Source organism: Balaenoptera borealis, assembly GCF_965194805.1.
Source record: "Balaenoptera borealis genome assembly, chromosome: 3".
Taxonomy (NCBI): Eukaryota; Metazoa; Chordata; class Mammalia; order Artiodactyla; family Balaenopteridae; genus Balaenoptera; species Balaenoptera borealis.
This window is the reverse complement of record NC_138866.1, coordinates 44883684-44899046: the sequence shown is the minus strand read 5'-3', so window position 1 is coordinate 44899046 and position 15363 is coordinate 44883684. Positions and strand designations below refer to the sequence as shown.

The following is a 15363-nucleotide window of genomic DNA, read 5'->3' as shown; positions in this document are numbered from 1 at the left end:
CGTGGCGGCTGCCTTACCTTTCACGGTCGCGGCCGTCGAAGTAGACGAAATCGCCGCTCTGGACGCACTTGGCGCAGGTCAGCCGCCGGCGGGTGGTGTTGCACAGTGGGCACCGCTCGACTGCCACGTACAGCCCCTCCGCGTCGTCCACGGAGTCTACCAGGTCCCGGGCGACGGGCTGGGGCCCGCAGCCAGGAGCCTCCGGCGCCCGGGATCCCTTCCCACTGGGAGACGCCATGATGGCCTGAGAGCAGAGCCAGTCACGTGGGATTTTGTTTTCAACCAGGTGCATCCTGGGCGAGGAGGAGGGGCCTGGGCGGGGCCTGGGGAGGGGCCGGAAGCGCGGCGGGAGTCCCGCGAGACCCTCGCCCGGCCTCGCCCGGCCTCGCCCACCCCTCGGCCGCCGAGGGCCGAAGGGGCAATGTGTTTTTCTGACTGCTCGGGGGCGGCCGTTTCCGAAGTAGGAATTATGTTTAGAGGAGCAAGTCAGCCCAACAGAATGTCATCTGAGGCTCAATCACGCCCAGGCTACACGTTAACGCCTCCAGCTTGTGCAAGAAATAGTAATACGATGCCCTAAGGATTCTGGGAAAACAGACTGGGAACACAATGAGGGAATTTCTGTCATTCGCTCTGGATGCTTTTAAATTTGGCTAAAACTACCGCAGAGTTGGGTGAGGGAACTGGGTCTTGGAATGAGGTTGAATTTTGGCCCACCTGCCTTCTTAATAGCTGTGTAATTCGGGGCAAATTCCTCACCTCTCTCTGCCTGTGTTCTTAACTGTTAAATGGAGAGAATTTCAGTACCCACCTAAGGATTAATAAGTAAATCCGTTTAATAGTAATCTGATAAGTACTTTACCAATAATAGCTAACCAGTGGAAACAACTGTACTGAACGTGTAAATCAAAGTTGTATCTTTCTGAAAAATAAATTTTAATGTCCAGCCTTCGGCCGCTTCTCTGGGCCATATCTTAAAGAATTTGAACTAGGTAGAATTTAATATGGTTAGATGACTCCAAATTTCTTTCTGTGGGGATAAATAGGGTAGGTTGGAGGATTATATCAGAGTAACTAAGTGTTTGAATATGCCTGTAAACTACAGAAGAAAAAAAATGAGGCTCATAGGTCAAATGATCAAGACCACTGATTCTCAAGGATCATTTTGGCAGGCTGTAAATTAATGACTGCCCTAAATTCTCTCTCCAGCTAGGGCTTCTCTCCCAAGTTCCATACCCCCAAATTCATAACTGCCTACACTAGGCTTAAAGTAATGTACAGTGACCACCAACAAACTCAGCAATTGGGAAACTGAAATTAAAACTGAACTCTCAGGAATTCCCTGGCAGTCCAGTGGTTAGGACTCCAAGCTCTCACTGCTGAGGGCCACAGTTCGATCCCTAGTCGGGGAACTAAAATCCCATAAGCCTTCACGGTGCCGCCAAAACAAAAATAAAACAAAAAAACCCTGAACTCTCCCTCCCCACAAATGTCTCCTCATCTTAGTGAAAGACAATCACTGCCCACTTGAGAACAAGGGCCACGACTCCTGTTAGCCCATCCCTCCCTGTTAATCTCCACCTCTCCATCAAATGCGGCTGATTCCACAACCTAATTAGGTCTTGAAGCTGAGCTCTTTGCTCCAGCCTCTTACTCTTATCTGGTCTATTTTAATACAATTACATAGGATTATAAAAGTACCCCAAAAAAGCACAAAATCCCTAAACTGTTTTCAAAATAGACCTTATACTAAACCTGAATGGTTCCTGAAAGTTTAAGATTTATTTTTAAGGGAGAGAAATAATTTTCTCTGACCATTTCAAACAAAAGGATGTTTATTTAATTTTTCTTAAGTTTTCAGACTTACATATTTCATTTGTATTCTGACAGGATCCTTCACAGGCCGGTACCTAATGGCCAGGATCATCTACTCAATATTTAAAAAGGCAAAAAATAGACAATTTTCTATCCTGTTTTATGCAGTTATTTGAAATGTCTATATATTGCTATATATTTTTAGAGAACACATGTTAATGTACTACATCTTTAACAAGAGCAAAGCATTAAATTTTAATGATGTTACAGTATCATTCTAGCAAGGCCCTAAATCCTTCAAATTCTGAAGTAAGTTTACTTTTTCCATTTTAAAAATAACATACATGAGTCATTTTGAAAAAACGTTTCTTCATTTCTTAGGCATGGTTACTCATACAGAATAACACTTTAATAACTAAAGTCAAAATGTGCATGGAGGGCTTCCCTGGTGGCGCAGTGGTTGAGAATCTGCCTGCCAATGCAGGAGACACGGGTTCGGGCCCTGGTCTGGGAAGATCCCACATGCCACGGAGCAACTAAGCCCGTGAGCCGCAACTACTGAGCCTGCGCGTCTGGAGCCTGTGCTCCGCAACAAGAGAGGCCGCCATAGTGAGAGGCCCGCGCACCGCGATGAAGAGTGGCCCCCGCTTGCCGCAACTGGAGAAAGCCCTCGCACAGAAACGAAGACCCAACACAGCCATAAATAAATAAATAAATAAAGGAGTTCCTTTAAAAAAAAAAAAAAAAAGTAAATTGATTTAAAAAAAAAAAGGATCAAAAAAAAATGTGCATGGAATATCTATAATCCAGCTGTTTCTGTGCTGGGCTTATGCACATATTCAAACCAACATACTGTGAGATGTTGAATGATATACTCAGGTTTTTTTAAAACCCTTTAGAATAGGATAGATGTTTTCAAATGCTTCATAGATCTCAGAACGTTCTTTGGCACCTATGAAGAAATCCAAATTTACATAATCTTTAAAAACAATACTAAAATTTTCTTGAGACTAAAACTTCATTGTCATCTCCAGTTACTTTTAATACAATAACATCTCTTTAGGTGTACCTGAGAAGTGACATTTATTCCTGGTAAAGACAAAAGAATTTGGTGACCACAGCTACATTCCCACAAACACATACCCTAGAGCAGAGTTCTCCAGTATCAGTATGTTTTTAGCCTCCTAGGGCATAGTATGAAATATGGAATGTTATCTCTCAGTGTGTCATGAACGTGACCACAGAACATGACCTTCATCAGCACCTGTGGGCACTTAGCTACCAGCAAAAGGAACTTACTTTGATCTACTCATGTCTAGTCAACATGCTGATTCCCTAATACTGACTGAGACAAACTATTCTAAAGTTTTAAATTTCAGTATATGGGAAGGGATTATTAGAGGGGAAAATTGTACCATTGTTACCCTTAAAGTTAAGTTTCAAGAGCTCTTTAATTATAACTGCTCTAGGAGTTAAAAATGGATAAAAACGTGAATTAGACAGTCCCCACCCTTGAAAGAGATTATCAGTCAGCCCTACTCATATCTCTCACCACCAAGCACCACTACTAACTTTCCCCTTTCAAAGCTATGCAGGCACCTTATGCTAAGGGTTAAGGACCAGTGGTATTTATGTTTATGTGGAACTGTCAGCTAATCAGGAAACTATTATCTGATATTATTGGGCAGGAGGCAAGGAGATTAATGAAAATATAAAAACTGTTAGCATGAAGAAAAATGGAAGTAGTTTAAGTTGGTAAAGACTCGTTCTTGAGAACTATAAACTTAACAAGGAGGAAGGCTCAGTAAGAGAGCAGGAATAACCTGTGAGAAGTGGTTATCTGGTTTAAGGATGGGACTAGTGAGAGGGAATTACCAAAATGAGGATCACCAGATTTGAGAAGCAGGTAGAAATCAGGATTCAGAATCCAGGATGAGCTATAATAATTTAAAAAATGGAAAATAGCAAGTGTTGGCAAAGAGACTGAGAAATTGGAACCCTCATACATTGCTGGTGGGAACTTAAAATGGTTCAGCTACTATGGAAAACAGTTTGGCAATTCCTCAAAAATGTTAAAATAAGAATTACCATGTGACCCAGCAAGTTCACTCCTGGGTATCTGGGTATATACCCCCCCAGACTGAAAACAAGTACTCAAACAAATAATAGGCATGTAGACGCATATTCATTGCTGCAATATTCATAATAGCCCCAAAGTGGAAACAACCCAGTGTCTACCAACAGATGAATGTATAAGCAAATTGTGGTAGATACATACAATGTAATATTATACTGCCATAAAAAGGAATCAAGCACTGATACATACTGCAATTGGATGAACCTCAAAAACATGCTAAGTGAAAGAAGCCAGACATGAAAGGTCACATATTGTATGATTCCATTTATATGAAATCTCCAGAATAGGTAAATTCACAGAGACAGAATGAAGACTGGTGATTGCCAGGGGCTAGGGTGAGGGAGAAATGGGGAAAAACTGCCTAATGATATGGGACTTTATTTTGGAGTAATGGAAACATTTTGGCACTAGAGGCGGTGGTTGCACAACATTCTGAATGAACTAAATGCCCCTCAATTGTTCATTTTAAAATGGTTAAATTTGTGCTATTTGAATTTCACCTCAATAAATTAAAAAAAATTTAAGAATCAAAAATGAAGTATTTATAAGCCTAAAACCGGGGGGTGGGATAGGTAAGGGCAAAAAGTTACTTATTCATTGCCAAAGAATTTACTCTCTGAGTCTCCACCCTCAAAGATGTGGGGTGGGGAGGAAGGTGAATTATTGACATGGTTAACAGAAACTCTGTACCTCTGAGGTAGGAAAAATCCCTTAAGTCTCAGCAAATTTTAATTATAGCACTAAAATTTTAGTTTCTAAAGAGATTGGTTTTGTAGAAACCAAAAAGTGAGTTGGGGAAGCAGTTAAGTAAAACACTACTATAAAAAGACTCTCTGCCTCTGGTTTGATGGACTTCTTCAGCTTCTGGATACATTTGAACAGAACAACTTTAATTGGGAGACAGTGAAGTATAATAGGTATAGCAAACACACACACATTCACCCAATGCCCCCCTCCCCTAAACTAAGGTTCTTTTTATATTTAATTGAGTAACAGAGTATCTAGGTCCAGCATTTTGGGTAACCATGTACTCCGGGATTTTTTCGTAACACTTAAAAAAAAATCACACCTAAGAGCATTACATTCAAGCCCAAAAGAGTATAGCGTTCTGGCATCCCCTAGAGAGTAGAAAACACCCATCACCCAAGACGGAATGGACGTTGAGAGTGATCATTATTTTATATCATAGAAAAACAACTTTAGACACAAAAGGGCTTTAGGGAAATTATCTAGTACAATTTTTTTATTTCCTGTGTGGGAAAACGACGCCCAAGTAGTTGAAGTTCCCCTGAATCATGAGTATCAGCTGTGAGGGAAGACCTCATGTATCCAGTGTTCCTTCCTTTACACCAAAAGTCATCAAATAAACATTGCCAGGAATTGTAAATCCCAATGAGGGGATTTGGTCAATTTAGTGAAATATTTCCTCACTACAGTATTGGCATAAAAATTTTGAGGAAACCTAAATTGTCCCCATAGTCCTATTAATAATCAATCTATAATCAAACATCCCAATTTGTAGCACCAGACTCCGATTATATATATGACCCTTGTCTTTTAAGCAAAACCTACCAGTCCTTTCCTTCAAGTAATGATGACCACCACTTTGGGGGATAAACACCATTCCTAACTGTGGCAAATGAGGTAGAAATTCTGTGGCTGGTGCATTGGAGAAAGGACTGGCTTGAGATCAAACCATATGGGCTCAAATGCAAGGTCTACAACTAACTAGGTTTGAAATCACAGGCAGATTGTTAAACTTCTGAGTTTCCATTTCCTTACCTATAAATAAGGACAACAGCCTTCTCACAGGGTTACTATAAGGGTTACATGAGCAAATTTTTGCAAAAAGTCCTTTGCAAACCATAACATTTAACAAGATCTAAGCCATTTTTATTGTCCTAGAAGAATGTACTTCAGGATTAGGGATGCTGGGATGGCTGGCCCATGTACACATGGCTTATCATTTGGTTCTGTGAGAACCAGTATCACGTAATTTGTCTCCTCCACCAGGGCAGGATTTTTGCCAGATGAGGGGTATGTTATATTTGCTTTGGCATCCTCAGCACCTAAAACAGTAATATGTACCTGGCAGGCACCCAAAGTTTCTTAAATATCTATCACCTGTCGATAAGGTTTGTAAGCTCATCCCTACCCCTTAGCCAGCCCAAATATCACTTTCCAATACTACTTGGATTTTACAATACTATTCTTATACCAAGTCACAACTACACATCTTATTTTTCCAAGTGACAGCATACGCGTGTGCACAAAAGTGAAAATCTTACAAATTGCAAAAAAACCCAGCATTTAATCACTCAAGGTATACATTTTACAGTATATACTAAGTCACTATTAGTGGTGGATTCCCAGTAATGATTGCCGGGGATAACCTGTTCTGTCTCTGGCCCACTCACTATTAAGTCTTGCCATTTGTATGCTGCCCTCTGATGTACTCATTTCCAAGAACCACTGACATCTAACTGATTGAGAGTGACCCTTGGTAACAAAGACCCAGCTTCTTCGTCCTTTATGCTGGAAGGAAATAAGTGCGTGAAGTATTTTTCTAAAGCCTCTTTAAACTTCATAAACCTATCATCTGGGCAAGGCATGAGAGCAAAATTTCATCTTTTTGAATGCTAGGGAAAAAAGAAGAAGAGTGGGAGGTAATAACAGCTAACGTTTACACCATGTTTACTGTACGCCAGGCCTTGTTCTTCTGCCTCCTCATAACACTTAGCAGGTAGTTTCTATGGGCACCCGTCTTTTACATATGTGGAAATCAAGGTGGAGAACAAACTCACCCAAGGTCAACACAGCCAATAAATGGTAAAGCTTGGATTCAAACTAGACAATTGGCTTCCAGAGCTCAGCCTCTTAGCCGACACACCTGCTGCCTCTCACCACTAAGAGGGTATTTATCATTCCTTAGCTGACAAGGAGGATTAGGAGGAAGGTGCCCAAAAGACCACACAGGTGTTTTCACAGATATCTAAAGAGCCGGGGGACAGGGTGAGTACGAGAAGATGGTGGGCTCTGAGGCCAGGCATGTGCAGCACGTATAGCTGTTTGACATTGTTAAGGTTACTTGATCTCTCCATTGTCCTCATTTTACAGGTGAGGAGACTGAGATATTAAGTACAGCCTCACAGAGTTAACCAGAACCCACATAAAAGCCCTTACTTAGGGCTTCCCTGGTGGCGCAGTGGTTGAGAATCTGCCTGCCAATGCAGGGGACACGGGTTCGAGCTCTGGGCTGGGAAGATCCCACATGCCGTGGAGCAACTGGGCCCGTGAGCCACAACTACTGAGCCTGAGCGTCTGGAGCCTATTCTCCACAACAACAGAGGCCATGATAGTGAGAGGCCTGCGCACCGCGATGAAGAGTGGCCCCCGCTCGCCCCAACTAGAGAAATCCCTCGCACAGAAACGAAGACCCAACACAGCCAAAAATAAATTAATTAATTAATTAAAAAAAAAAAAGCCCTTACTTATAGTGCCTGGCACATGAGTGCCCAACATATCTTAACTCTATTACGTCTCATCTTAGAAGTGAAAGTTGACGTATTTGCTGTTCATTGTATATTGTTGCAGCAGATCCTAGCTATACTATTCATTTTACCATGGTTTGAGAAAAAGTATTGGTCCTAAATGTCACATTAGCCATAGAAAAGCACCACAGACCTGGAAAAGCAGTGTTAAGCTTGACCCAGGTTCCGTAGCTGTTTGCTGTCTGGGACCATGACAAAGTAGGATAGTAGAGCCTCAGCTCACTTAACCATTCATTCAGATGTAGCCTTAGACATGGTGGCTGCAGCTTTGGCACCTCAAGGGAACAAGACAATTTTACAAGGATAAATTATTTTCAAAGACCCTGCAAACGGCATGTGATACAAAAGTTTCAAATTGCCACCCATTTGTTCTATGTGCATTGGTGTTCTACAGCTTCTACCTAGGGGAGAGCTGGGATCCACTATTTAATACAGTGAAATTCAAAGTGTGTTTGTAATTTCAATACTCTAACACTTTCTAGGCAAAAGTTACTTACCCTTGTTGGGACCTTGATTTTAAAACAGCTCTGCAGAGTCTTGCCATGTTGGACTAGACCATGGGAGCCTCTAGGACTCCACTGGATGCTCTACACGACCATCCCCAGCTGAAGTTCTAGAGTCAAGGCTAAAAGAAGGCCTCTTTGGTCCCTTTCCCCAGGTGTACACCCAAAATTGGGTCCTTGAGTTTTTAACCCCCTTGCAGGTGAAAAGAGTCTAGGTAACTAAGGATAAGGAATAAGGAGCATTTGTCTCTAGGTTTGGAGCAAAAGCAACCTAAGCCATGTTGTTCTAGGTAAAGTACTTTAAGACAATATGGCATAAACAGGGAAAAAAATCTCAGTAGATGGTAATTACTCATATTTCAGTAGTAAGACATTGGCTAGCTTTTACTTCACAATACGTATAAGCAGAAATTTGGATTTCAATTAATACATCTCTTTCCGCCTCTCCACAAACGTGATGATCTATGTCTTACAAGAGTGAAGAAATTTAGCTTTGCCTGTTCTTTGGGCTGAACGCATTAACAAATTTTAAGAGAAGTATACTGTATGGTCTTCAAGACTGTGTGTTGACAATCCTTTACTTTTGTGATTTGAAACTTCTAGCAAATGTGCACATGAAAGTTTTTTTTTTTTCCTTTTAATTTGGGGTAAGAAAGTTGGTCTGAATTAAGGATATTTAAAGAAACTTGTTCTGGTGTACCTGTAATAGGAACTTAGCCTGTACTTGGCAATTTGCACTTTTAATAAGACAGTTCATAATAATACATAGCACATAGATGAAAGCATCCTTCCAAAGGTCTTGAAGTTTATTCCCTTGAGTAGGGCCTATATTTGTCTCCAATATCTATTCTATTCCATTTATTTTGCAGACTTCTTCCCCTTCCTTCAGAACGTATAGAGGGAAACTTTATGTCAGTCACTAGGAGGTCTTAATTATTCCAGACACTACATCGGTGGCATCTGAGGAACTGCAGCTTTGCTGTATTCAAAAGGCTCTTGAATTCTGAACAGGCTTTCCCCACTTTGAAGACACATTAGTTATTTTTTAGAGAAAAGAAAACTATAAAACTTACTGAGCGTTCTAAAAGAAGACTTAACAGATACTCCATGCTTTTGGATGCTGAGTGATAGAAAGTTTCTCAAATTAATTCAGCTAATGCAGAAATCTCAATTGGTTTTAGATGGGGCAAGATGTTATAAAATTTTAAAGTTTATTTGGAAGAATAAATATTTGAGAGGAGCTAATAAAAGAGAAGTAAACTGGGGATATAAAGAGGGGAATAAAGAGGGGAAACTGGCCCTATCAGATATAGAGACCACTAGAATTAAAGCACATTTATAACCACAATATAGTATAAATATAATAGGATTATCATAGCATATTTCTGGAGCAAAGGCAGGACTGGAGAACAGACCCATAAATAAAAATTAAGGTCAAAAGGAGTCATCACAAATTAATAATGAGGAGAACATGTAGTTTTAAGATGTCTAGCTAGCTGTTTGGGGGTGGGGTATAATCAATTTGGCTCTTGCCATACAAACTTGGTATTCATCCTGGTACAGGAGACTAAAATGTGGAAAAAGTCAGACAAAATAAGGCAAAAATAGTAAACTTTAGTAGAATGGTATGGAAAAGAGTCTCACCATTTACTGCAAGAATTTTAAAAACCTTTATGTAAAAATAAGTCACCTGGAAAAAGTCACAAATAATTACTTTTGATATTATGGTGAACTCATACAAATCCTTAGTGAAAATAAAAACAAAAATAAACAAATGGTACCTAATTAAACTTAAAAGCTTCTGCACATCAAAGGAAACCATAAACAAAACGAAAAGACAACCCACAGAATGGGAGAAAATATTGCAAACAAAGTGACAGACAAGGGATTAATCTCCAAAATATACAAACAGCTCATGCAGCTCTATGTCAAAAAAAAACAAACAACCCAATCAAAAAATGGGCAGAAGATCTAAACAGACATTTCTCCAAAGAAGACATACAGATGGCCAAAAGCACATAAAAAGATGCTCAACATCACTAATTATCAGAGAAATGCAAATCAAAACTACAATGAAGTATCACCTCACACTGGTCAGAATGGCCATCATCAAAGTCTACAAACAATAAATGCTGGAGAGGGTGTGGAGACAAGGGAGCCCTCATACACTGTTGGTGGGAATGTAAATTGGTACAACCACTATGGAGAACAGTATGGAGGTTCCTTAAACTAAAAATAGAACTACCATATGACCCAGCAATCCCACTCCTGGGCATATATCCAGAGAAAACCATAATTAAAAAAGATAATGTATCCCCCCAATGTTCACTGCAGCACTATTTACAATAGCCAAGACACGGAAGCAACCTAAATGTCCATCGACAGAGGAATGGATAAAGATGATGTAGTACACAAATACAATGGAATATTACGCAGCCATAAAAAAGAATGAAATAATGCCATTTGAAGCAACATGGATGGACCTAGAGATTATCATACTAAGGGAAGTAAGTCAGACAGAAAAGGATAAATATCATATAACACTCATATGTAGAATCTAATTTTACAAAAATAATACAAATGAACTTATTTACAAAACAGAAACAGACTTACAGATATCAAAAACAAACTTATGGTTACCAAAGGGGAAATGTGGGGGGTAGGGATAAATCAGGAGCTTGGGATGAACATATGCACATTACTATACATAAGATAGATAACCAACAAGGACCAAGGTATAGCACAAGGAACTCTACTCAATATTCTGTGATATCCTATATGAGAAAAGAATCTGAAAAAGAATGAATATATGTATATGTATAACTGAATCACTTTGCTGTACATCTGAAACTAACACAACATTGTAAATCAACTAGACTCCAATAAAATTTTTAAAAATTAAAAAATTAAAACAATGAAGACATTTAAAAACACTCAGTAGACAAGAAAGGAATAAGTTATATACACACTACTTACAAAAGATAAAATGCTATTTACAGGATATGTTGAAAAGTGATCAATTTCTAGTTCTGAGTACCAGTGAGGTTAAAGCAGTGAGATCACTTTCACTTATGTAGTTAAAGTTTTCTTTTGTACATTTTTGTTTTGAATGCTGATGAGGTTCGCAAAAGATACTTAAGAGACATTGCTGGTGGGAATGTAAATATGATACAAGAGAACTGTATTGTATTGATATAACCATTTTTAAAACAATTTAGTAATTTGTACTAAGAACCTTAAAAACGGTCCAATCCTTAAACAAAAGTTCCATTTCTGAGCATTTACACTAATAAAATGATCCCACACATAAAAACAGCCAAAGTTTTGTGTCATTTATAAGCAGCAAAGAAACAACATATAAACACCTGACAATGGGAGAATAAGTTTGATGCAACAACATGTTAGAATGGAGGTCGGGAAACTTGGGTCTGCTGGCCAAACCTAGTCTGCTGCCTGATTTTTGTATAGCCTGTGAGCTAAGAGTGATTTTTATATTTTAAATGGTTGGGGGAAAAAAAAAAAAAAAAGAAGAAGAGGAAGAAAATTACTTGATATATGTAAATTAAATGAATTACATTAAAATCACACCTCAGAGCCTTTTCCTTTATGTGATGTCTACGGCTACTTTCACAATAAAATGACAGGGTTCAGTTGTTGTGACAGAGACTCTACCGCCCACAAAACCTAAAACATTTTGTATTTAGCCCTTTGCAGAAAAAGATTTGTTGACCCTTCTGTTGGAACACTGTTCAGCAGTTAAAAATCTTCATTAAGAGTTTGTAACAATGAGTTAAGCTACATATGTTATAATGTTAAAAGGCAGGATGTAAAGATGAATATACATATCAAAGTGACATAAAAACATGGAAAAAAGTTATACTGTTTGACTATTGGGACCAATGGATGAAGCCATCTTTCTTTCTACTTTTCATTTTTCTCCCAGGTATTCTAAAATACCAAGAATTGCTTTATAATAGTGAACAAAGCTATTTAAAAGGTAAAGCAAAGCACACACATAGCTACTGAATTTTATGAAAGTCAGAATCTTAGAACTTACCTGTCAACACAACTTTTCCAGATACAAAGATAAGCAACACAATTCGTGGTTTTACCATTCTGTAAATAAGGCCAGGGAACAGTTCAGGTTCATAACTGTTAAGATATAAAAGAAAAAAGTTAAAAATAGCACTATTCAACTACTTTCTCATAATATTCGAGACCCAGTACCCACAAGCAGTTTTCAAAAGCTGTTTTACCAAAAACCTTTTGACCATCTTGATAAAAGCAGTCTTGAGTGGCCTAGGTAATTTCTGTGGCAGTCAAGAATAGAATTCATTTTTGGTCATAATATGTTTCCAAGTGAAAGTCATTTCACTTGGAAATGAAATTAAAATTAGAAATTAAGCTATAGATCAAGGTAACTTAGGACATCAGATCTAATGTTTTAAGATCTTGTTAGTTAAATGTTCTCCATCTGTCAAAAAAAGTCTATCAATAAAAATACATAACACATTTTCCAAGTTCCACAATAATGAGCACATTTTGTATGTATTTATAACCTGCTAAAGTTAACATTTTTAGTGGATAGAACCTAAAAAAATTTCTAGACCACTGTAACTTGTCTTTGGACAGATGCTGTATAAAGAAAGAAAACTAAACCATCCCAAGTTTTAAAAATTCAGGATTTGTTCCTATACATAGTAACTCACTCATATTTACTACTAAATGTAAGCTGGTTTCTCTGAGGAACAAAGGATGATTGGGCTAAGAACTGCTTCCCCACACTCCACCACAGAGAAGAGGAGAGATTCCTAGAAAGGCCTGAGGAGCTTACAAAAAAGAAGTCAATAGTTAAGAAGAAGTTGATTAAATAAAACTATTCTCAAAACAATGGCTAATGGAGATATAAGAAAATGAAGAAAGCTGAGAAATGGAGCACTATATAAAATACACATGAATTTTTGCACTTAAAGGGTGAATCCAGGTCACATAGAAAAACTCCATTCCATTCTGCAATGAATAAGACCCATACCACAGCAGATGTGAAACTTCTTATTAGCACCAGCAAGATGTATCACAGTGGTGAGGCTACCTATCTGAAGTATGTGGAGGTCATTATGGGTGGACATGTCTTCCTGGGACATCACACTATCTTACTGCAGAAAGCCTGTCAGGACTTCTACCCATGAACCACTTCTGGACACTGGGGACACAATGATAGTAGCTGGAGCCCTGGGAAACTTCTATGGGAACTACAAGGTTCGAGCCAAGAAAGTGAAGTCTGGGGCACAGAATAAATATTTCCATCTAATCTTCCAGCCAAATCTTATGACACTAAAAGGGAAAAGAGAAAATAAAAGTCTTTGGTATGTAAATACCTGTAAACTTCCCTAGACTGGGAAAGGAAACAGACATCTAGGTCCAAGAAGCACAGAGACTTCCAAACAGGATCAACCCAAGAGGACCACACCAAGACACACTGTAATTAAAATGGCAAGAACTGGGACTTCCCTGGTGGTCCAGTGGTTAAGAATCTGCCTTCCAGTACAGGGGATGTGGGTTTAATCCCTGGCCAGGGAACTAAGATTCCACATGCTCTGGGGCAACTAAGCCCACGCACTGCAACTAGAGAGGCCTTGTGCCACAACTACTGTGTCCATGCGCTGCAACTACTGAGCCCACGCACTCTGGAGCCCGCATGCCACAACTAGAGAAAAGCCCACGCACCACAACAAAAGATCCCACGTGCCACAACGAAGATCCTATGTGCTGCAACTAAGACCTGATGCAGCAAAATGAATATATAAATAAATATTTTTTAAAATGGCAAAAATTAAAGATAAAGAGAATATTAAAAGCAGCAAGGGAAAAGCAACAAGTTACACAGAAGGCAACTCCAATAAGGCTATCACAGCTGACTTTTCAGCAGAAACTCTGCAGGCCAGAAGGGAGTTGCACAATGTATTTAAAATGATTAAAGGGAAAAAGCTACAACCAAGAATACTCTACCCAGCAAGGCTGTCATTCAGATTTGATGGAGAGAGCAAAAGTTTTACAGACAAGCAAAAGCTAAGAGATCAGTACAACCGACCCAGCTTTACAAGAAATGTTAAAGGAACTGCTCTAAGTGAAAAAGAAAAGGCCACAACTAGAAATGTGAACATTACAAAAGGAAAAAGCCCCTGGTAAAGGCAAATATACAGTAAAGGTAGTAAACTAACCATGTACAAAGCTAGCAGGAAGGTTAAAAGACATAAGTAGTAAAATCATCTATATCCACAATAAGTAGTTAAGGAATTCACAAAAGAAAAAGATGTAAAATATGATGTCAAAACCAGTAATCATGGGGGGGAGGGGAGTAAAAATTCAGGGTTGTTAAAATCCATTTGAACTTAAGAGATCAACAACCTAAAATAATTATGTGTGTGTGTGTATTGCTATATATAAACTTCATGGTAACCACAAACCAAAAATCTATAATATCAATAGATACACACAAAAAAGAGAAAGGAATCCAAACATAACACTAAAGATAGTTATCAAATCACAGGAGAACAAAAGGAAGAAGGAACAGAAAAGACCTACAAAAACAACCCCAAAGCAATTAACAAAATGACAATAAGAACATACTTATCAATAATTACTTTATGGGACCTAATGAAACTTAAAAGCTTTTGCACAGCAAAGGAAACCATAAACAAGACAAAAAGACAATCCTCAGAATGGGAGAAAATATTTGCCAATGAAGCAACTGACAAAGGATTAATCTCCAAAATATACAAGCAGCTCATGCAGCTCAATATCAAAAAAACAAACAACCCAATCCCAAAATGGGCAGAAGACCTAAATAGACATTTCTCCAAAGAAGATATACAGATTGCCAACAAACACATGAAAGGATGCTCAACATCACTAATCATTAGAGAAATGCAAATCAAAACTACAATGAGGTATCACCTCACACCAGTCAGAATGGCCATAATCAAAAAATCTACAAACAATAAATGCTGGAGAGGGTATGGAGAAAAGGGAACCCTCTTGCACTGTTGGTGGGAATGTAAATTGATACAGCCACTATGGAGAACAGTATGGAGGTTCCTTAAAAAACTAAAAATAGAACTACCATACGACCCAGCAATCCCACTACTGGGCATATACGCTGAGAAAACCATAATTCAAAAAGAGTCATGCACCACAATGTTCATTGCAGCTCTATTTACAACAGCCTGGACATGGAAGCAACCTAAGTGTCCAGAAACAGATGAATAGATAAAGAAGATGTGGCACATATATATAATGGAATATTACTCAGCCATAAAAAGAAACGCGATTGACTTATTTGTAGTGAGGTGGATGG

At 38.8% G+C, this 15363-nt stretch overlaps 2 protein-coding genes across 5 annotated transcripts in view; both read right to left on the bottom strand.

Annotated features, from left to right (window-relative positions):
- ATG14 (autophagy related 14) overlaps nucleotides 1-274 on the bottom strand; it is a gene marked incomplete at its 3' end in the record, with an annotated part of 43806 nt that extends 43532 nt beyond the window's left edge. For 3 of the 4 annotated variants that reach the window (XM_082386598.1, XM_082386597.1, XM_082386595.1), the window contains exon 1: nucleotides 18-273. In XM_082386598.1, coding sequence (XP_082242724.1) covers nucleotides 18-238 — 221 coding nt within the window. In that variant the 5' untranslated portion in view covers nucleotides 239-273. Of the gene's footprint in view, nucleotides 1-17 lie in introns of all 4 variants that reach the window. The other variant, XM_082386596.1, reaches the window with a different exon arrangement.
- A 2328-nt stretch (nucleotides 275-2602) lies between these two features.
- The window catches only part of TBPL2 (TATA-box binding protein like 2), a gene marked incomplete at its 5' end in the record, with an annotated part of 30637 nt that continues 17876 nt past the window's right edge, over nucleotides 2603-15363 (bottom strand). The window contains 2 exons of the mRNA XM_082386765.1: nucleotides 2603-2767; nucleotides 12064-12158. Coding sequence (XP_082242891.1) covers nucleotides 2691-2767; nucleotides 12064-12158 — 172 coding nt within the window. The 3' untranslated portion in view covers nucleotides 2603-2690. The remainder of the gene's footprint in view (nucleotides 2768-12063; nucleotides 12159-15363) is intronic.